Genomic DNA, 22,789 nt, shown 5'->3' on the forward strand with positions numbered 1-22,789 from the left:
TAGATCGGGGCACGAGCCCAGACATTCCCCATGCAGAAATTTAGTGGGCAGAGCAGTGCAGCTTCAAGGTGTGTGCTGCTAAAAGGTGCTTCCCCGGGAACCCCTGCCAACTCCTCTGCGTTTGTCCAATTAGCACTTAATTACCTTAACTGAACAGCGGTCAGCGGGTCTCCGGACTCTGAGGGACCCAGAAGCTCAGCTGGAAAAGACAGCAAATTAGTCCGCTCCCAATTAGGCGAGGAGCTCCGCTGCTTGTTCCGAACACTCCGGAGGGATTCCCCGAGGAAATCCACACCGCCCGCTCACCGCAGAGCACTAATGTAATTTTTTCTGGCTGTTAAAATAAACAAGCAAAAGAGGCTCATTAGCAGCACTTCATCACGTTGTCAGCCCCTGGAAGCAGAGAGGCTCCGCTCCAGCAGCGGGACGGGAGCACCGCGCTGCAGTGGGCTCGCTCTGCCATCTAGGGGTCCACACGGGGCATGGAAACTCCAGCCTGGAGCACACAGCGCCTGCGATAAATGCAACGTGAGCAATACACGCATGCATGCTCAGGGATGAGTTAATGCAGGTGGGCTTGAAGCAGTGCTGCTGCCTGACCTGCTGGCATCACCAGCTCCAGCGGTGCAGGAGCTGTTTCATCTCCGGCAGCTTTTTATCTGTTATCTCAGTGCTTTCCCACCAAGAACGACCTACCTCCGTGTGCTCGCTCTGACAAAGCCCCAGCTGTGCATGGCAGGGAGCTGGGGCTGCTCCACCGAGCCTTGGTGGATGTTGTTAATTGTTTAACGGCTTTTAATTAAAGCTGCCCTAATTGATGTATATTAGCTGACTCCTTCATGCTCTGATTTTAGTACAAGCTTCAGCTGAGTCAGAAAAAAAACCCAAAAAACACCACTCAATACACTTAAGATTTGTCTTTTAAAGGAGAAACCAAGACTTGAGATGTGGGAACCATGTCTGTGCCTCAGCAGGGACAGCCAGCCCTCAAAACATTGCTTTTTGTGATGAAAAATGCAACTGAAGAGAAACCTGAGAATGTGAAACAAGTGCCAGGCCAACAGAGACTCCCAGCAGTGCTGCAGGAGAGGGACACAAAGGAAGGGGGACACAAAGGAAGGGGGAATATTCCTTCTCAGCTGTGGCACTGAACAGTCGGGGCGATGAAGTGTGTCAGTGCAGCCAAAGCCTCCGTTCCCTACAGCATCAGGAGAGGTGTCGTTAAGGGGGCTGCTCCTGGGGGAGCACCTGGTGTTCTGTCCAGAACGGGGCTGACTCAGCTGACAGATCCAAAGGGGGAAGAGATGGGGCAACTGCTTGTTTTCTTTAACGTGCACGTTTGTGGGTTTGAAGTATAACCTCACTGGTTTTCAGTTACAGCCTCCTGTTCAGAGTCTATCGAGGGCAAGGAGAGGAAAAAAAAAGCTGCTCCTGTGTTTTATGTGAAAAATCACATGTTCTGTAACCCCTGAATCCCCTATTCATGCCAAGTTACGTTATCCTTTAAAATATGTCCCTTGTGCTCTTCCTAATGCTCTGGTGTCTGTCTTCCTGTTTAGCTATGCATTATTAACTTGCTTATAGTACAGTGCAGGTAAAAAGAAAACAGCAGCAGCCTTTGCTCAGAAGGTTTCTCTTTCCGGAGAGACACTTTGTGTCCAAAACCACCATTAGATTATTATTGATGGCAAAAGAGATTGCTGCCAAGAAGTCAATAGAGGGAAGCTGTGCTCCGGAGCAGTGGTGGAGCAGCATTAAAGGGATGAGGGACTTCATTCATAGCTCTGCTGCTGAGTTATTGCACGGTTTTGGAGAGGAAAATGGAGTCCATTAGTAGTACTACTGTTTCTGTCTGGGCTGGAAATTGAAGTGCTGGACTCAGGTGTGTTAGTGGGGTCAGAGCCTGCAGCTGCTCCTTGGGCAGAGAAACTGCAGGTGTCTTCAGCTGCCTGCCTGAAATCAGAACCGACATCTTACAGCCTGAGTGCTTGTGAGGACTCATGCTTAGCCAGCGAGCAAGGAGGAAATCTGTCTTTAATTGTCAAGGACAGTGGATGGTTTAATTAGTCAGTGAATGAGGCACTGAGATACCGGCATTGGGATCCTGTTAGGAACAGAGCTTAAACGTTGCCAGAGGTTTCTGTTGCTGCATATATATCTCCGACCCCAAATAATCATGCTTCATTAGGAAAACAGCTTCTACTTAACTTCCTAAAACAGCTGCTTTTGGAGTCAGTGGGCTGTAAACCCACGTAGGTGTGCCTCTGGGCTACCCCAGTGCCTTTGTGCTTTCGGAGCTGCGAGAGGACCATGCACATGTGTTCATACAACTGCCAGAACGACTGCAGTCCTAAGGATGGGAGCACACACCAGCAGGCAGGCTTTTGACCAGTGCATGTGATGAACAGCTATGGGTCCTCCTTGGTAATTTAAAGGGAAGATATACACAGCCCATTGGCACTTATTATCTGTGTGAGCATGCAATAAGCACGCTGTATCTGCATCAGCAAAGAGCCTGGCACTAAGCCTATTTGGATGGCAGGGGAATGTGATCGAGGAAGCTGAGCGTTTTCCTGCTTACCTCACCAGCAAAAAACATAATGAGGTAAAATATAATGATGCTATTTAAGTGCACCTTAATTTGCCACATCCATCCAGGAAAGGCTCACACCTGGGCTCCTGTAATAGCTTCTGGGAGGATGGGCACTGCTGGCAGCTCGCAGCCAAGTCATCTGCTGTGTCTAAAATGAGCCACTCCTCCTGCTGAGCTCATGTCACAGCCTTGTCCTGTGATGGGAGGCTTTCTAAAATCCAAGCACTCAATTCTCCCTGTTTATCTCTTCGGAAAAACCATCCATGTGGAGGGATGGGTTTTGCTTTTCTCTTTTTTCTTGCAACCCAAAACTGCTGTTTCATCGCTCAGCCTTGCTATGGAAAATACCATCAGTCCATTCACTTTAATCCTCGAGAGTGCTCTCCAAAATCCAGCGTGTGCTTTCTTAATGTAGGACTGACGCCTGGTAAGCAAGATAACGCGTGGGACAGATAAAGGTGCAGTTCCTTGGCTGTGAGCCTGCTTTGATGACACCAGCCTCTATGTGAGCACGGTGATAAGAAGCTGGCATGGGGGCAAACAGCTGCAGGAACAACCCTTTATCTGCCAGGACGTGGCTGATGCCAGACCGTAAGAAAATCAATATGTTCCAAGGTCTCCAAATGGATGGTGTCCTTGCAGCTAAGGGCTCTTGAGATTTCTGAGCTTGAGTTTAGACGTCAGAAAGAAGAGAGCTGTCTGAAGTCAGAAACCAGAGGAGACGTGAAGGTTTGATGCCAGGCCCCTCAGCAACCATCTCATACCTCCTCAGTACATCCCATATTAAGCACGTCCCCAAAGCACTGAGAAATCACCAAAAGCAAAGAAACAGACAAAGCACACTCGAGAAGTGCAAAGAAAAATAAATGTGTATTTCATCTCATGAAGGTTAAATCTCTGGTAATTTTACTGAATGCAAATTTTCCATTCTGATGCTTCGAGGCTTAAATTAATGAGTGTGATTATTTAATTCTCCTCCATTTCCCTTCTGATTGCAACCATCGCTGCTGATTCTAATATCACACGTAGACAGTCGTGCTCAATGCTAAAAGCCTGGGCTATGTTGCTCTTCTGCAGTGCTAATGTGAAACCATCTGTGTCTGTGTCGTTCTGCTCCTAGCGGTTCCCTTAGAAAACTACAGGTCGTTCCCTTGGCATCTGTCCCTAGAAAATGTACATTGCAAAAAGTCATGGTGGAAATGTACAGTGGAAATTACACATTCACCAAAAAAAGGCTGATTGCTATATTACAAGTGTGTACCATTCAATTACATACAAAACGTTCGAAAGTTGTACAGAAGTACCAAAGGCATTATGAGAGATTCTTTGGAGATGAAACAAAAGTGCAAAAAAGCCAAGGCAACAGAGCAAATGAAAGGAAGCAAAGCAGCAGCTGCCTTTGCTTTCTGAAGGACAACCAAACTTCAGTGCTCAACGGAGCCTGAGATTATGATGGGCGGGAGGTGAGCGCGTGCAGCACCTTCTCCCTGCAACGCGAGAGCAGCCCATCCCAGCACAACGTTCAGCTCTCTGCTCATCCTCAGGACAAGTGCACGAACCATTTCTGGCCCGGTTAAGGCCAAAGGAGCCAGATCCTGCTGTAAACTGTGATAGCTTCAAGGTATCTCAGGGAAATGGTGACACGCTCCAGCAGTGAGCGTACCTTTGGTGCGGTACCTTTAAATGGCTCTTATAACTGATAATTTCGGGACCAGAGGTGGATTTCAGGCTCAAGTGAAAATTTAGTTATGAGTTTTTCAATGGCATCCAGCAACATTTAACTGGAAAAGTTTTAGCTCTTCGTGCTTTGGGTTCTTTTTTTTTACATTAAACACAGAAGAATGAGTTCTATCCAATCTCTTATCATTTGTGAAAACATGGGCAAAATTAAACCCTAGAGGGGAAATTGTTTAAGGTCATTGAAATCTCACTATAGGGACAATTGGAGACTTAAATTTTGATAGGAATGCTATCAAAATGGCCTCTTATTTTGGTTTTACCTACTCTCCTGCCACTGAAGAAAGAACTTCTCTTTTTTCCCCGTGCATCTTAGATGCGAATGTTTCTGCCTTAAAGTTTATATGTGCATGTGTCTGCATACACACACGTACAGCAAGATGTGCATGTGTGCAAACAACACACACCAGCTGCAGCCAAAGTCGTGTTGTCCTTCTATCTCGCAGGTCATGACAGACTGCGAACCTCATTCAATCTGTACAGAATTTACAGTTCGGATGAACAGCAGTGAAGAACAGATAGAAATACAGCAGTGAAGTATTCCAGAGCTGTGTGGTTTTGTTCCGCTGTCTTTAAGTAACATTGCAGAAACAATCTCCCTTCATTTGGCTTCCTGGTAAAATCTGGTTAAAGAAGCATTCGAATGCGGTGTATTTCCTAACGAAACAGGACCTTTGTTTTCCCCTTGTCCCACTTACACTGAATTACACCACTAACCAGGCAGGTAACGCTTTGTTTGGAACCTGTTCAACACACACACGCCTATTACATGTAAGGACAGCTATCAGCCAAGTGCATGTAATGTGCAATCCGTGTGCAGTCCATGTGGGTACTGTGCCAAGGTGACACGAAGCAAGATAAATTTCATACATACAATGGCTATAGTGGAGAAAGAGTACAGTTTGAGCGTATGGGGCATTGCTGTGTAAGAGCAGTAGCACCCACCTATACAAATTACTGATCAAAGAATAAAACATTTATGAGAATAATTTATTGAATCTCCTAAAGCATTTGATATACCACGCAGCAACTGCAACTATGCTTAAATTCTGCTCTTGGTTTAAAATAACAAAATCCCTGTAATTATCAGCTGTACCTTGTTTTGCCCCCGGCATCCTGAAGGTCTCAGGTTTTCTCATCTGGTGTCAATTTTGGGGGGAAAAAAATAAAATCTTAGTTTGAATTTTAGGGCTTGGGGTCAGGTAGTGGGGAAGAGTAACCAACACAGGATGGTCCATGTCCCGCCCACAGACAGGAGCAGCTTCAGCTCTAGGGGAGATGCTGGACCAGCATGGATAACCAGGCAGGACAGAAGAGATCTGCCACCAGCATTGATGAGTTTTCCACCAGCAAGAACTGAACTCAGTGTCTACAAAGATGCTAGAGGAAAGAGCCCTCTATACCCACATCTGTAATAAATCCCTTTCATGAGCATCACTGCACATGTGAAATACTGGGTGATGCTCACTGTGATGGTCAAATTCAAGAGGTTACAGTGAAACTCCGCTTCTGCCTTAATGGGAGGTGCTCACAGCATGCTGAAATGCAGAGGCATTGTCTCATCTCGGCTTACAAGGTTTGTGCCAAGATTTCCTTGTGCAGAGTGGGAAGGAGGCAGCAATTCCTCAGGGCCACACTCAGCAGTGTCACATGGAGCTGAAATCCCAGGGCAGGCTTCACCGGCAGCATGACATTCAGCCTTGGTTTTGGGCCAGAACCACCGCAGCTGGAGAGCTTAGCATGGCTTCTACCTGAAACCACTGCCCTAAAATAACAGGTGTAGCTGCAGGTGAAATCTAGCCTGAGCTTGGCAACGAGTTTTGGAAAACTTTGTAGCTGCAGTTAGCTCAAGTTTCTCAGGACCAGGCAAACAGATGCTGCTCGAACAATTCATCTGAGGCTGTATTTGCAGAAATGAGGAGAGAGGAAGAAGCTTCAAGTTTCCCCGGCAGCTTTGGAAATAGCACAGCTTGGACTAGCTGCTTTCAGAGTCTCCCTGTTACCAAGCTGAAGGCTGGCATGCAAAGCCACATACGCGCACTGCTGAAGGGGGCTGGGGAAAGCAGCTCTTGCTTCAGGGGGCAAAAGTGTCAATGCTGTTGGAATCTGTGAGCTCTTCTCTGAGACCTTCAATTTGGTACAAAAACCAGACCTCAACCCCCATTCCCATTTCCCCGCAGTCAGCTCTCACCAAGGGGACAAACCCTCATAGGGTGCTGCATGAAAGGGCAAAGCAGACCCATCCATCCCTGCACTGGAGGCTTCAGCAGAATAAACCACAGATGTGCTGAAGCCATGGCAGCTCAACAAGGAAGCAAATAAATGACCAAGAAAAAGCAAAACTGTTGTGTTAACAGGACATAAAGGCTCCTTGGGGCATCTAGAGATGCTCCAAGACGCCAGAAGAAAGTCTCAGAGCAGAATTCTGGCACTGCATGTTCACTTGTATGTGGTCTGGACAAGGAATGCAAAGACACAATGGCAAACCTGATTGCAGCAGCATCACAAGAGATACAAGAGACTTCAAACATCAGCAACGTGGGCAAATCCTGAAGGCCTTGTGAGTCTGCTATCATGGCAGGTGATAGCAGTGGCAAATCTTTTATGGCGATATGAAGGCAGCTCAGTGCCCCTCCATAAGGAGAGTAAGAAATGCTTACGTGAAATATTAATATGGCACAGCTGCAGGGTTCCCAGGATCCCCAAGTGCTGTCAATTAAATCTCCAAAGAGGGTTTCCAAAGTCTGGGAGCTGCATTCTCCCCTGCCCCTTGGGCTTGGCTGCAGGCACAATGCAGGTGTACACCAGAGAGCCTTATGGGAATGAGAAATATGGCAAGTCCCACACATGTGGGATCAAATGGCATCTCTTAAATGACAGCCAGGGCTCTGCCCTTGGCATTGCCTGCCCTGCTCTGCCTGCTCCTCCATGCTCTCAGGAAGAGCTATCTGGGATGCTCTTCTTCAGAGGCATTTGGGTGGAAAGGAGCTTGTTAACCACAGCCGATAAAATTTACATATTTTTCCTTATTTTCTCCCCATATACACATTTCAATGGCCCACAGGTTACAAATGTGTGTTTTTTACCCCTTATTAACAAGTAGAAGAAGGGGAGTTTGTGCGTGCTGTATCGGAGGGATGAAGCAATGATCAGTTGCAGCGTGAAAGACACTTGGTATATCAGTGTTACCTACAGAAGCACCGCAGCACCCTACGTGATGGGTCTCTGGGAGGATGGCCTCTCCCCAGACTGACACTTTTAGCTATGTCACCCCCCTCCAGGTACTACAGCAATCTGGGAGTGCAGATACAGCTGGAGCGTGTTGCTGTCTACTCATCTCAGGCTGCATGCAGTAGCAGGCAAAATTGAGACTACAGTCAGTGAGATAGGCTGGAAAGCACATTCATACATTAAAAAGGACCCGGCTGCTCCTCCTGCAGCAGCCGCTCCTTGGGGCTGCCTAAATTACAAGCGTGATTAATACGGTATCAAAACGTGTGTAGTCCCTCTCCCTCTAGACACTAATATAAGGCAAGCAGTATTGTGTCACTGGGGCATCAAACACTAAAGGTATGCTAAAGAAGATTCCTATGTATTATTATTACCATATTATTATTTTAAAAACCCTATTATTGTTAAAAAAAAAAAAAAAAAAGACACCAACCAACCAACCCACAGCCCTTGCCCTAAGCAGCTTTTGTGCCGTGGGACAGAAAGGTTTGTGTGCTAAAAGCAAGACTTTGCTTTTACACCCCAGGGCCGCATCCTTCCACATCGCAGCCTCAAATGTTACATGCAGGTGAAGGAGCTTTTGTATCTGATTTCCTTGTTCCTCATTCATGGAAAGGAAGCTGATCAAAACAGAAAGGGACAAGGGTGTGCAGTTGTGGCTCAGAGCACTGCTGGCTCAGGGGCAGTGTTCAGGAAGGAAGGGATGGGGGCTTGGTGGCTCTCCCAACCTGAAGGCTTGCATGAGTGTGGATGGAGAAACAGAAAGACTTACTCATTTCCTGGGCTTTTTAACATTCCCATTGTAATTCTCAGTGCTACGGGCCTTTATATGGGATAACTCATATATATTCCTTAGGAATTTCTTATAAGGGGAGTCCTGAAGCAAGCCAGTATCATTTTCCGGTCTCCCATAAGATGAATTTTTCACAAAGCTATAGCAGTTGCTATTCAGGCAAGAGGAAGACCTTCTGGGTGAGAAACAAGAAAACCCCTCCTTGGTGCTACCAACCGAGTGCCCACCCGGCCCCAGCGAGGTGGCTGAACCTGACCCCACGCTTCCTCCTCTGGCCTTGGCAGGACAGAAACCTCAGTTTCTCTTTTAACACTTCCAATTTGTGTTTCATAATAATGTTGCTGTGACCACAATGGTCTGAGGATATAAAGGAAATGAGGCTTGCAGTAGCTCCCTCCTGAGAAAAGGATGAAGAAATACTTCTTTCCTTTCTCTTGGGTAACAGTTGGGAAGGGGAGCACTCACATCTGCAGCAGTGCTCTGGCTTTGCAGGTAGATTATACAAACCTGTTCTAAAAATTCAATTTAAAATTTTAAAAATCAATTAAAAATGTAAAAAAACACCTATTTATCTGTAAATAGCAATGGCCCCGCAGAATTTGTTTGGGTCTATTAAGCAGCATTTGAAACAAAATACATTTTTAGAAAACCTGATCTATCTCATAGTCTGACTACAGAACTGTAATGGCTTTCTGAGCTGAACAAGATTTGGTTTATTTTTTCAGTGAGTTCCTTGATATTCTTGTTCTAAAAATTATTAATAAGAAAATGAGTCAACAAGGAAATTCACATACAAAATCTGCACTGGAGTAACATTAAAGTCTCTTCCCAAATGTTGGGAAATGAGACTTATGGCTAGTGCTCTGTTCTTATGTCTCAGGGTCACGTTAGGAAAGGCCACCTGCATGGAGCTTGCAGCATCTCCGGCCGCATCTCTTGTCATAGATATCTCAGGCAACTCGACTCCCTCTTGGGAGGGAGTTTGTCAGGGATTACCCCATCCCACAGGTGCAGTCATCTGTAGAATGTGTGTCCACACGGGCACGGGCAGCTCTGGAGCAGTTCAAGATGGCCTGCTGGAAACTGGGCCTTCGAGTGCTCTTCAGCTCTCCTGTGTTCACCCTTAGCATGGCCTGAAGCTTCTCTCAGTCCTTCGGGGTCTGACAAAAAACAGGGAACCAAACATGGGAGGAACAGAGGAGCAAAGACAGCCCAAGAGAAGCTCAGCAATAGGACAAAGTTGGCCTGCACGTGGTTTTAAGAATTTTTATCACTGGGACTGCCTTACGAGTGAAGTAAAACCAACGTATTCCTTTTAACCCAGTGGTTAAGGCTTTTGGGGGGAGATTATTACCAGGAATGTGTGATACGAGGCTGGGGAAACCGAGGGAAGGCTTTGCAAGGAGCTTTGCTGATAAAGAATGAAACCTTTAGTTAGAGCAGGCTCCGTTCCCATTCACACAGCCACAAATCATTTCTTTGAAATAAGAGCATTATTTGGAGTCAATTCTGGCATAAGTTAACCCAAAAATCCAGGTCAAGCCTTTTTGCTGGGATGAGCAAGAAGTGCTGATTTATGGGATGGCTGTGGACGAGGGGGTCAGAAGTTCTTTGAAATGATGCTATGGATCAGAATGCAATATTGCTTATCTCTTCCAAACCATTCTCGACAAAATTTGTAGCAGTAAGATACAATCCATGCTGTACTGATATAAAACTTGTTTTCTGTGGTTGTGGGACAGAAATAACACCTTTTAAAGCTACAAGTCAGGAAATCTTTATAGACTTTGGTGTAGTAATTGAGTTGAAAAAGGAAACCTAATTCTTCCTATGCAGTCCCTAAGGAGGTAAAGGACTGCAATGTGGAAAACCTACAGTGGACACAGTGGAACTATTTCTGCTCAGGACACACTGGCATTACCTGTGTTTGAGGGTACAACATCAACTGGGCAAGAGAAAGGGGTTTTGCACTAATGGGAAATGCACATTCAAAACAGAGCCAATAGAGCTTTCAAATTTAGGACATGGTGAAAATTACATTCCACTTGATTTGTGCCTTGAAGTACTATTGGCTTTTTCACCTATATTTAAGACCAGGCAAGTACCTTTGCTGTAATAGGACCACACATCATCACCCTCATCCTTATCTGGAGCACTCTGTGCCAAATTTCCAGCAGGCCTCAGAAAGTAGTTGCAAAAAAAAAAATAAGAAAAAAAAGATTGCAAATGTCTATTATCTCTGATTTGGTGAAAATCTTGCACTACCTGAAGGAATCTAACCTTGCAACACAGCAGGCCCAAGTCTGCTCAATTTACTGCCATTTTATACTCATATTACTCCCCTACTCCTCGATCCCATGTGGAGCCCTGCATGTTAGTCCGAGCACTAGCAAAAGGATGGTTTTACCTCCTGTCTGTAAGCTCACAGACTGCACCCACATCTTCCTAAGGGCCAAAACAGCTTGGGTCTCACCTGACTGCTGCCAAGCAAACGGCGAGAGGAAGCCGTGATTCTCCCTTCAACCCAAACAAGTCAATGTTCAACCTCTCAAAGGCCACACAGAAATTAAGCTGTCACCTAAATATCCTCAGAAGCTGTTGGTACAACATGGGGAGATAGTGGAGAGATGGGGTTTAAAATCAGAGATACAGCCCTGGCTATTGCAAAAGACACACAGAGGATTTGGGCTGTAGGTACACAGGAGGCACCAGAGGCACAACACTCTTTGTGGTGTCCTAGCCTAGGAGATGGACCCCAAAGCACACTTTGTCTGATCCATTCTCTTGCCAAAAAATCTCTCTGTCCATGTAAAAGATAACTTCGTGGCTTTTTTTTTTTTGGTCCCAAAAGAAACACTGAGCATCACTTTTCCCCTCTCCTTCCCCCAGCTGAATACACTGCTGGGGTTCCTGATAACAACACGATGATCTTTCCAAGACAAACAAGAACAACAAAACGGGGCAGACTTGGATTGGCACAACTTGTGGGCACGCACAGTTAAGAGGCTTCTGAAAGTTCATGAAGAAACAAAGAAGTACCTCTTAATTCAGCTCAAGAGATCCAAACAAGCCAAAGGATGTCCAGAGGACAGGGGTGTGAGATTCTTGCCAGGGCAGAAGAAGAAAGGGAGTATTTTCATGGGGCATAGTGTGTGCAAAAGTGTTCAGGCACAATGCAAACTGTAAGAAAAGGGCCTGCTCTGACCAACAGGAATTCAAAAGGATGGAGCTCAGCACTTAGCTTGCAGCAATGCGGGAACTGCAGCGTCTTGCATATCCAGCTCTCCCTTTGGACTGCTGTTGCTGTGACTCCACAACAGTCCCGCTGGCCGTAAGAACAGTTTCACAACATGGCAGCCCTACAGAGGGGTTGCCTTTGGTTTGCCTTTGCTTCCAAAGCACCTCCAGCTCATGTCAATGGGAGGAGAGATAATTAAAGATAATACATGGTTTAAAATATAAAATTCCAACCATACTGTCACTTGTTCTCCTTCTCTGTCTTATTTCTGTGCTCCCTGGGTTGTCTCAGCTCTTGCATGCAAGTTCATATTTATGAGTTTTTCATCTTCCTAAGCTGTTGGACAAGGACAATTTCCAAACCATGCTGGTTCAGAGCATTCCCCTAGCCTGTCCCACTCGGAGGCCATAACTTCCGTTTGTACAAATATTCCAGCCACTGTCCCTCTCCTCCAGGGACCCATACAGAATTTCCATGTATTATTTTGGAACTCTCCCATCTTCCTGATTGTTAATGAGGAACCACAGAGTAACATCCCCCCAGCCATTTTCATGTGACCTGAAATCTAAGCTAGAAACTGACACATGTTCATTCCGAGACTCCAAAATACCCAAAGGTGTAATCACCAGTGCCACGGTATGGCAACTGCCACGTGACACTGCTCACTACCACTTGATGTGACCTCAAAAAGCCCTGGCTGGGTGATTTATTCTTGCCCCACATCTCTGAACATTCCCAAGAAATGCAAATTGCCTATCCTGCACCATGAAAGAATTTCACCTAAGGATCTTAGAAAGAGAGTATGAAAGAAATCCGGACTTCACGGCTCCAGTTCGCTCACCACCGTGACCTCTTCCTCTCCTGCAGGCTTGGGCCTGCTCATTGCCCCCCAGAGTAAGCTGCAAGAAAACATCCGGCAGCTAAGGATGTCCTAGATGGAGGAAACCCTTAGCTGTCCATCTCCTTGAGAAGTTCGACACGAGGACAGCTGGAGCAGGCAGCTGCCGGGGCTCGGCCATGGCTTGAGGCTGCACGGGGCCCTCACTGCCGGGGGGCCGACCAGCCCATGTCACTGAAGGGTCCCTCGCCCGTGGCCGACCTGGGAGGAGGGCCGCAGGGCGTGCAGAGGTCAGAATCGGTGTCCGATTCCCCTTCCGCAATGTAGGGTCTGATTTTGGCCACGGCTGCATAGCAACCGTTGTTAAGGATGTCCAAATTCTCTTTGGACTGGGAAATGCTAAAGCCGCTGAAAGAGCGCTCCAGTTCCTCGTGGTCTACCGAGGGGATGGAGATGGACGTGTCGCTGTCTCTCAGGGCACTCTCGTGGTGTTTGGTGGTAATGTCTTCGTTCCGCAGGTACTCCGCGCTCGCCCTGTGCCCGCCGCTGTAGGCTGACAGGGAGCGCTCGTGGGAGGGTGGAGGTGGGATGCGGACGAGCGAGCCGGGGTCTCCGACGGGCGAGGAGCCGTGGCTCTGCCGCTGGTAGGGCTGCTGCTGGCACGACGTCGAAGGTGGGCACGAGTTGGTCGGGGCCGGCGGAGCTGAGAAGTTCTTCTGGCCCATGGAGCTGGTGGACCTGATGATCTTGATGATGCAGCCGTTCTTGTCGATGTGCTCCCTGCTGTCCTCGGGGCTGTGGTAGGGAGGGGCTGGGTCTGGTTCTTTGGACCCGAAGTAGGCCTCCGTCTCTGTCGGTGGGATGCCCATCCTCTGCATGTAGATGTTCACCAGGAAGTCCAGCTTCTTCTCCATCGATTGAACCTGCAAAACACCACAGTTCTAGCACTACATCCTGAGGATGAGCAGCTTCCAATCCACCTAGGCACAAACGTGGGCCGGCACTTTGCTGCCTACACCGACCTACGCCAAAGTGGAACTTCCAGTACATATTTGTCATATTCTGAAACAACCTTTAATTCTCCTCCTCATTAGCAGGTCTCCTTAAGCTCCCATGACCTTTCTGACATGCACCAAATCCAGGAAAGCTGGAGGACACTCGAATCCTTCCAACATCTTTTAGCTCCTTGCTGCATCTGGCCCTTGCCTGGGCCCAGGTGTTCAGCAGGATTTCTGGGTCTCATTCTCTGTGAGGATTTCCATGTTCAGCAAGGCTGGCAGCTGCACCAGCCAGACTCATGGGCTCATTCGAAACACATCTAACAGAGTGGCACCGTGCCGTCTTCAAAAATAGACTTCTGGTAGACTCATCAAAAAAGAAACAGAAAGCCTGTAACAAACAGACTTTCAAGTGCCTAAATCTGTCCTGAGGCTTTGAAGACATTTCGTGCCCTTTCATAAAATCCATCATTTCCTTTGCAAAATGTTGTTTGCTCTTAGTTTTGTTTCCAAATGATTAGCATAGAATCATAGAATGGCTGGGGTTGAAAAGGACCACAATGATCATGGAGTTTCAACCCCCCTGCTATATGCAGGGTCGTCAACCACCACACCAGGCTGCCCAGAGCCACATCCAGCCTGGCCTTGAATGCCTCCAGGGATGGGGCATCCACAACCTCCTTGGGCAACCTATTCCAGTGCGTCACCATTCTCTGGGTGAAAAACTTCTTCCTAATTATATCCAGTTGGAATAAATCAAACCAACCAACAAACAAACCCAACCCCAAACAACCCCACAACGCAGGTAATACCCATGGACAGGAACCCCTCAAACCCCAACGTACCTGTTTTTCAACTTTCCCAAGCCTGCCCATCATGCTGGGGTCTTCAGGCAGCTCCCCCTCGGCTGGGCCTTTGGTCCGATCCTTGTCGGTCATGGAGGATCCTCTCCCAACAATCTGGTCAACTCTACCAAGGATCAGAAAATCCCCCCACCCCCGGAAAAGGACTGGAGTCAGTCGGAGGCAGCAGGCGAGGGGGCTTTGCTCATCGCGCCTCGGGGGGATAAAGCAGCAGCCTCTCTCCCCGCTAGCACTCCAAATTACTCACAGACACGCAGTGGCACTGAAGTGTTAATTCAGATGCAAAATTTAGAGCAGTATTAGCAGAGTTTGAAATTATCCGTTTCTGTTTATACAGATAAAATCTGGCACATTATGCACAGTAAATTTACCCGCTGCAATGAATCGCTGTAACTGGCTTTCTTCCAAATCAATTAGCTTTTTATTTGCACTGAGGCTGTATTATTTTGGGGGAAGATCAAGTTTTCTGTCTAGCATATGTTGGTGGGATTTTCTTTTTTTCAGTCTTTGCAGCAGTCTCCCCTCCATGCAAATGTAGGCGTGTAATTCTCATGTCCATGAAAATGAGCCCCTTGCCCTCAGATCCAAACAAACAGCTGTGGTGCTGTGTTAGTGGAATTATGCTGAATTTGGTCATAACTCACCAAACAAGACCAAATTGCCTCCACCTCAGCGCTGCTGCAGCTCTCACCTGTATCATTAGATGTTCTCTATTAGCAGGGCTCCAAGCTGTTAACATCAGAGAATGTTCTTGCGGTATGTGCAGCTACTGGGCACGCTGTTTGGCGACAAGTTATTTGCACACATTACATCTGCACTTCCTCCTTCCCAGTGCAAAAATAACTGGGTTCGTAAGCACCTCAGGAAAGAGGAGGTCAGAGCCAGTCTGGGAGCTGGAAGTCAATTATTTTATCCCTCTAAAGCCAGGGAAGCAACCCAGTTTTGGAATAGGTTCTTAATGGCAGCCCAGTTCATAACCCAATTCTACACCAGGCAAACTTTACTCTTGCATAATGCACCAAAAGTAAGGGTGGCAAGGGAAAAGAAGGGTTAATTAATCTGACTGAAATCAAGTTGAGGTATCTTGAGCGGAAAACTCAAAATGCTTCTTACGCAGTTCTGCTGTGTGGGCCATGGGTCCATGCACCAGGAGGAGGAAAAGGAAGGAGCTGAACACAGACAGACAGGGGAAAATGAACAAACAAAAAACAAGGAAAGGAATGAGACGTGAGGCTATTTCCAACACAAGAGCCATCTGTTTTCTTCACATGTGACAGGGACTTTGTATGTATGTTAGCTGTTGACATAAAGGGACAGATATCAGTGGGTATAGACCAACGCAGCTCCCTTGGGTTATATCAAAGCGACAGCAGTTTGCAGCACCAGAAGATCTGGCTCAAAGGGATGAAGTGGGTGAGCACATCACACCAAAGACAGAAAATACAAGCCAACCATTGTTTTGGAGTTTATCTTCGATAGCAGAACATACTTCATCTGGGCAAGGATGTGACAAAATACCATTCAATTTTAAAAGTCATGATCCTTTGATCCTTTGCTTAGCAGCATAAGCACAGGAGTACAAGGAGCACCAAGTGCTATAATTACAAGTGTGAGGAATATGCATGCCTTATTTCTGTCTTGTAATGGGAGAAGCAAATTATTGACATGTACAGGAACTCCCCACAAGGGATGCAACTACTGACATGACATACAGCACAAGAAATCCTATGACAGTGTTGCTACCATGTAAGCAAAGAGGTATTAAATCAGATACCTCGGGCTACCTTGGTTTGGAATCACAAGTCAAGGCGTAGTACAGCCACTGTACGAACTCCTCTCCTGTATGCACAAGCAAGTAAACTAGTAAAGCAACGAACATGCATTTTAAGAGGCTCAAAGCCTAATTGCTACTGAATACTGGGGAAGGTCAAGAAAAATCAGGGTACTCTGCCGCATCTAGCACAACGCTAACACCAACATGTGTGCACTAGTGAAAATGAGATGTCCCTCAACAGTTGTGGAGTAGAGCAGGGAGGCAGAACGGTAACAGAGAGAAAAACCAAACACGGCCATGTTACTGTATATTGTAATAGCAGAGAGAGTCTCTTGCAACCTTATTTCTAATCTTGCAGAATTTGAGGAAGGACTTCTGCCTTCTTCCACGTCTTTAAAAGAAAAGCTATCCAGTAAGTGAGCCTCACAGGACCCATGGGAAGCACAGGTTGGGTGTATTTCACAGATGGAGTGATCAACCACCCCACACAGAGAAGCACTGACTTCTTCCTCCACCGTCAGTATCAGGTAGGACACAACTTCCTATAGACCTACTGTGATTTATAAGCAGAGCTTCACAGAGCTCATCCATAAGGCATTCAGAAGCCCTTGCTCATAAGTCCTTGATAGCAAAGCCTGACAGAACTCCTGTCAGGATCATTCCCTTCCAAGCTATGCCACGATCCAGCCTTGACATCTTCTGCAGCTCTGATAAACCAGAGCCTGATGTCACCTTGGTCTCATGGACCTTAGGGTACTGGAAGCTGTGGGGCACTGGCTTCAGTGCAGAAGGTGAAACAAGCCCTTCTCCTGGCACCTGGGTAAGAGAAACCAGGCTCAAGATCTCTCATCCCTTCGCTCCTCGTGGCAGAAGCTAGAAACCTGGGGAGAGTGTTCCTACCCTCAGCAAAACGTGGAGCTTTCCTTCTGCCTTGTCTGATAAAAGATAAAAGAGGGATTTCCTCTTGAGAACCCAACGGTGCTAAGGCAATCTCACCTGAGCACTGCAAAGGCACAGCCATCAGCAAAGGGCAGGTGGCCCTTTTAGCCACTCTGAAACAGTCTGTCCTACCCAAACCAGGCAACAAAGCTCAGAAGATGAAGAATGGATACATTTCACCCTTGCAAAGATTGGGGAATAGTGTATATTCTTATGGCATGACAAGGGACCACGAATCTTCCCAGAGATGCCAAATCCCCCTTCTGCACTACGTCTCGTGGGCAGCCTTGCGCATTCCCAACATTACCTCAGCTGTGCTGAAGACAAATGTGTGGAGGGAAGCCCTCAGCTGGGGCTTCGGAAGAGGCAGACCCACACTCTTCCCTTGACAGCAGAAGAAGATCCCAAGATTTCTAGCGATGCATGACAAGCTGTGCCATCTGCTGCCTGTGACACGCTCTGCTGGGCCTTAGTTCGGGAGGGGGAGAGAAGGGCGGTTGCTCTTTGAAGTGAACATTGATATCTTTCCTTCTTTCTCATGATACAAAAAAATGTAAATTCTTGCATCAGCCACAGTGCAGGTTTTCTCATGCTTCATTATGCTCCATGCTGACAGTACATGCAAAGAGGTGTAATATGTCGCCCTCGGGCCAGAAGCAGACATCAAAAGGTCAAACGGCTCAAATGAGATAAAAATGAAGTGTTTGGGAATATATATTCAATTACTTTCTGTTTTCTTTATCTGTTTTACTTTTTTTTTTTTAACACAATCCAGGCATTGAAGCCAAACCCCCTTCATCCATGTCACGTGACTGCTCCTTACCTCCCCATTTTTCAATCAAGTTTGCTCTAGACGTATTTTGACCAATATCTGTTGCCTACGAATTCCAGCTGAGGTTGCAACTATTTCAGAACAGGTTTACATTAAATCAGCCTCCTGGGGGAATTAATCCCAATTCTCTGCATGGGCAACATTTGGCTAAACCAGGGATGTGCTAAAAAGGAAGAGCATCGCAGCAGCTAAGCCTGACCCAGAGTTTGGACCTCCCTCCCTACTGCCCATACTGTGTGCAGGGCATTCGTTTCCACGTGGAGATCTTGCCCAGCCCTTGAAGGCTGACTGCATCTAAAAGGTAAACGGAGTAAAACCCAGTTGAATCCCTATTTTTAATTTCATATCAAAACGTTGGCCCAGATAAAAGATATATTTTGTTTTCAAAGACTAGTTTGGGCCTCGTCATTCGAGGGAGGGAGAATTGGGGAAAAAAAGCTTTTCTGAAAGCATCTTTTTCCAAGCATCAATTCTGGGGCTTCTGGAAAATTCTCTACTTTTTGAATTTAATCTTTGAACCTGCTGAGTGGGAAAGGTAAGCTTTCAGTATTCTCTTTACTCACATCCCGCTAGTGAAGATTACTCAGAGCAGCTTAAATAAACTTCAAGAGATTTGTCATGTATTTGCACTTTGGGAGGGCAAGTATATTTAGAAAAAAAAATGCTTGAGGCTAAGCTTGCTGTGTTTGAAAATCACCTACTGTTTGCACATGGAAAATGGCTTTCTAGCAAATATTTCTACCTGCCCGGCTCTAGGTCTCAATACATGGTGAAAATGCAGCTATCTGCTGCCCTGACATCAGAATGCCCCAAAATGAGCGGCTTGGTGGAAAGATGCTCCTCACAGCATCAGCTATGAGCGTAACTCTACCTAATGTGAGAACTTAATAAGGGCAACAAGGAAGTATCTCACTGAGTGGCTATAGGCTGGGTTGGGCTCTTTTTGCAGGCTAGAGCAGGACCTGTTTCTGAATGAGTCCTATGGTGATAACACTGCAATGGAACTTTTACCTCCATGGTCAGTAGAGCTACATCAGCAAAAAGAGATTGCTGCATTTCTCAGCATGAAACACTCCATTCTTAATTTGCCCACCAAGATCAACTCATTTCACAGTCCAAAGGGACGCAAACAGAGGCTCCTCTGCTTGTGTAGGGGTGTTTGATCTTTCAGAAAGTAGATGGTTTGGGTTGCACCAGCTTTGTGGGTCAATATTCCACCTGTTACATTTGAAGATAGTCTGATAAAATATGAGATTTTAAAAAGCTAAATTTCAACACCAACTTGGAGAATCATCATAGAATCATAGAACAGCTTGGGTTGGAAGGGACCTCAAGGATCATGAAGCACCAACCCCCCTGCCGCAGGCAGGGCCACCAACCTCCATATCTAATACTAGACCAGGCTGCCCAGGGCACCATCCAACCTGGCCTTGAATACTTCCAGGGACGGGGCATCCACAACCCCTCTGGGCAGCTGTTCCAGCACCTCACCTCTCTCTCGGTAAAGAACTTCCCCCTGACATCCGATCTAAATCTTCCCTCCTCCAACTTAAAACCATTTCTCCTTGTCCTGCCATTATCTATTTGAGTTGACTCCCTTCCTGTTTGTAGGCTCCCTTTAGGCCCTGGAAGGCTGCAATGAGGTCACCCCATAGCCTTCTCTTCTCCAGGCTGAACAAGCCCAGCTCCCTCAGCCTGTCTTCACAGGGGAGGTGCTCCAGCCCTCTCATCATCTTTGTGGCCCTCCTCTGGACCTTCTCTAACAGCTCCCTGTCTTTCTTGTATTGGGAGAAGACTGACAATAGGCTAGCTGAAGAAACTGACGGTTACTAATGATGGTAGGAATGCTCTTTTTTTTTTTTCCTTTGGCTTCCATAGTGTGAAAGCTCATTACTGCGAGTAAATCAGATCATACCCAGAGTAGCAAGCCCTTCTGAGTCACGATTTAGCAAGCTGCTAAGTGATAAATGCCGTCATATAACTGGCATGAAAGGGGTTTGACATTAAGCAAATGAAAAGTCCAGAGAAAGCGGCATTTTGGTGAATCCTAACCTAGGCGAGTATTGGGGAGATTCTTTGGAAGAATACATGGGTCCTTTGGTTGGATACTTCTTATGCCGGGGAGTTGAAGGGGGCGGGGGACCGACAATCATATCTATCCTGGCAAAGTAAATAAGAAAAAAGACACCAGCAAAACGCATAATGAAGCAACACGTAGAGAAAAGTTGGTCAGAAAGTTGCAGAAAGAAACAACTGAAAAACAGAACGACAGAAAGAGAGAGAAATTGAAAATATATTCCGCTAGAAACAGAAGTTTCTCTCCTACCGCCTGGTTGTCGGTGAAACCTTACCCACCCTGGGGTAAGATTTGGCGATTCGGGCATCACTGCTGTTTAGGAGAACACCTCCCCGCCCCCACCCACCCCAGATTTAACAGATAGCATGCTTTACCCTCTGGAATATATTTGCAGCGCTATTCCATCGAGACGGTTGAACATGAAACAACATCAACATACATTCATTCTCCTTTCAGTTACACTGCCAGATGACGCACCCTCAGCTAGCTCAGAAATACACGAGCTGTTGGAGTCGGTGAGATACACTGTGGGACTGTGGAACTCAATGAATGGGGGACATCCGTGGTTGGCAAGGGATGAGACACGAGACAGCGTGAACACAACGTTGAAAAGAGCACATTACAGACACGACACAGTGACAGAGACATTCGTGAATAAAGAGGAAAGTGCAGGTAAACCCCCCGGAGAAGTGCCTGAATGTGCTTTAATCCCCAGCCCTGGCTGTGGGACAACACAGCCAAACCCATAGAGCTGAGCAGGCAGGAGTGCACAGCACTTTGCAGGACAGGAGAGCAAAAAACAAAGTTCTCCTCCAAGCCACCCCAGGACAGCCTCCCTGGGCTCCACCTATGGGCACAATGCACTCCTAGCTCCAGCTCACGTCCCAGTGCTGGCCATGGCCACCCAGGCACATGCCCCAGCTACAGGGTGTCCCTTCCAGTTGGACTGGCAGGTCATAGATAGGGCATCTCTAGGTGTCCTAAGGGGCTCTGCTGCCATCACCATCACTGATCTTCTTGGTGGGGACAGGGAAACCAGTGAAGCTACTCATCAGCCCTAGATCCCAAATCCAGGTACTTCACACGTGGCTTTAAAGCAGATTCTGGTCCTCCTGACTTCCCTGCAGTGGGGTGGATGGCAGTCCTAGGGACTGCAGCCTCACTGTCCCACTGGTGAAGTTAAGGGGACAATTCAGTTTCATCTTTAAAAGCTTCAGTTCCTTACCTCAAACTCCCTAAAAAACAACCAACCAACCAACTTTGCTTTGGCAGCACATCAGGGAATGCCAATAGGACTGGTGGGGACAGTTGGCACTGTTCTGTGGGCTGAGCACTCAGGTGTCCCACCTGGAGCCAGCAGAGATGCCAACCCACTGGCTCACTCCTCACTGCAGAGGCAGCCTGGAGGTTTCATGCTCCAGCTTATTCACATTGGGAAATATCAATCCCTTCCTCCTCCTCTTCCCCCTCCAGATTCAGCTGCACATCTCAGATTCATAATCACTGAATTTGTACTGAGTGGGGGTGAGAAGCTCAGAGAGAGGAAATTCTCTGGGATATTTTAGTTTTCATTGCAAGGGAGAATTTACCTTCTGACAGCAGAACTGGAAATGGGAAATGCACAGCATGCAGCAACACTGAGAAAGTTAGCTCCGCTGCCTGAGCATCAAAAATAGCAGAGTTAAAGGGTCTTTGAGAGATGAGGGTGAGAGAGATTCCTCCTTTACATAAGATAAATTTCCTATTCCATCCCTGCATGCATACCTAAAAACGCTGCTTTTTTTTTTTTTTTTTTTTTTTTTTTGCAGGTTTTCATGACCGAAATGGGCTGGAAATTAAAGGAACATTTCCCCAAGTGGCTTCCAGTGGAAGCTGGGCTGCTGCAGTCAACAAGGGAAACACTCTCATTATCCAAGTGTTTAAGTAAATGGTAAATGATTCTGACCACAGACAGCCCAAGGCCAAACCCTTCCTCCTGCTCTGGGTGTCCTTGTGCTCAGCAGAGCTGTGACCACTTCTGCTCAGCCAACAGAGCTGCCTGGGCTGGGGGTCTGATCATTGGCATGGGATACAGGGGCCATGGAAGGCACAAATGGATGAAACTCCTAAAGAAAAACCTGTGGGGAGGTGAGCTGCAGATGTCATGGGTTTTGTGCGTGGGAGAAGAGAGAAATCAGAGCTGTCAGAGCTGTCCTGAGGTGGGCAGGAGGCAGATTTAATGGCATAATCCCAGTGCTTGCTCTGCGTGTGCTCCCTGTCCTGAGCATCCCCGTGGGCTCCAGCCACATGCAGCGATGCTTCCTCTGAACTTTCTCTTAAGGAGAAAAAGATTAAAGTGTAGCTGCAAGGGAAAGTGTCTCTCATGGCAACATCTGTGAGATGAACAAAAAGCAGGGGCAAAGTGAAGCAAGCAGAGGGGTCTCTTGCCTGGACTGGAGGTTTTTAATCCGGGAGAGCATGTCCAGGTGGCCAGCTGAGTACTGCTCAATGACGTCCATCACATCGTAGGGCCGAAGGCTCTCCTTAAACTTGCGCTTGGAGACAAGAAATCGCATAATGCTGCAAGAGAGGGAAGGAAAAATAAAGTCCCTGACTTGCCTGGTGGCAGCTAAAACCCATAGGGAGCTGGAAGGGAACCGCAGCAAATCCACACCCTGCACCCAACATGGCAATAGGAGAGGGGAAGGGGCTGGTGGGGGCTCGCAGCTGAAGTCCTGTGAGCACCAGGGGACACCGATGACCTCTGGACTATCAGCTGGGCACGTCTCCGCTCCACACTGCTTTTATAAATGTCAGCATTAAATCTCAGAGCGAGTGAGAGCGACTGCTTGGATGCATCCCTGCAGGGGATTTTCCTGTTCCTGCATTTTTAACTT

At 47.1% G+C, this 22,789-nt stretch overlaps 1 protein-coding gene across 9 annotated transcripts in view; it reads right to left on the reverse strand.

Moving 5' to 3' along the window:
• Positions 1-3,444: 3,444 nt before the first annotated feature.
• The window catches only part of KCNQ2 (potassium voltage-gated channel subfamily Q member 2), a 67,401-nt gene continuing 48,056 nt past the window's right edge, over positions 3,445-22,789 (reverse strand). For 5 of the 9 annotated variants that reach the window (XM_015296640.4, XM_001233488.6, XM_015296638.4 and 2 more), the window contains 3 exons: positions 22,341-22,472; positions 14,274-14,397; positions 3,445-13,353 (listed from right to left, as the gene is read on the reverse strand). In XM_015296640.4, the coding sequence (XP_015152126.2) occupies positions 12,634-13,353; positions 14,274-14,397; positions 22,341-22,472 (976 nt within the window). In that variant the 3' untranslated portion in view covers positions 3,445-12,633. Of the gene's footprint in view, positions 13,354-14,273; positions 14,398-15,404; positions 22,473-22,789 lie in introns of those variants that run through there. The other 4 variants (XM_004947101.4, XM_004947098.4, XM_040650955.1 and 1 more) reach the window with 2 other exon arrangements.

The sequence above is a fragment of the Gallus gallus genome, chromosome 20 (genome assembly GCF_016699485.2).
Source record: "Gallus gallus isolate bGalGal1 chromosome 20, bGalGal1.mat.broiler.GRCg7b, whole genome shotgun sequence".
NCBI classification, from domain to species: Eukaryota; Metazoa; Chordata; class Aves; order Galliformes; family Phasianidae; genus Gallus; species Gallus gallus.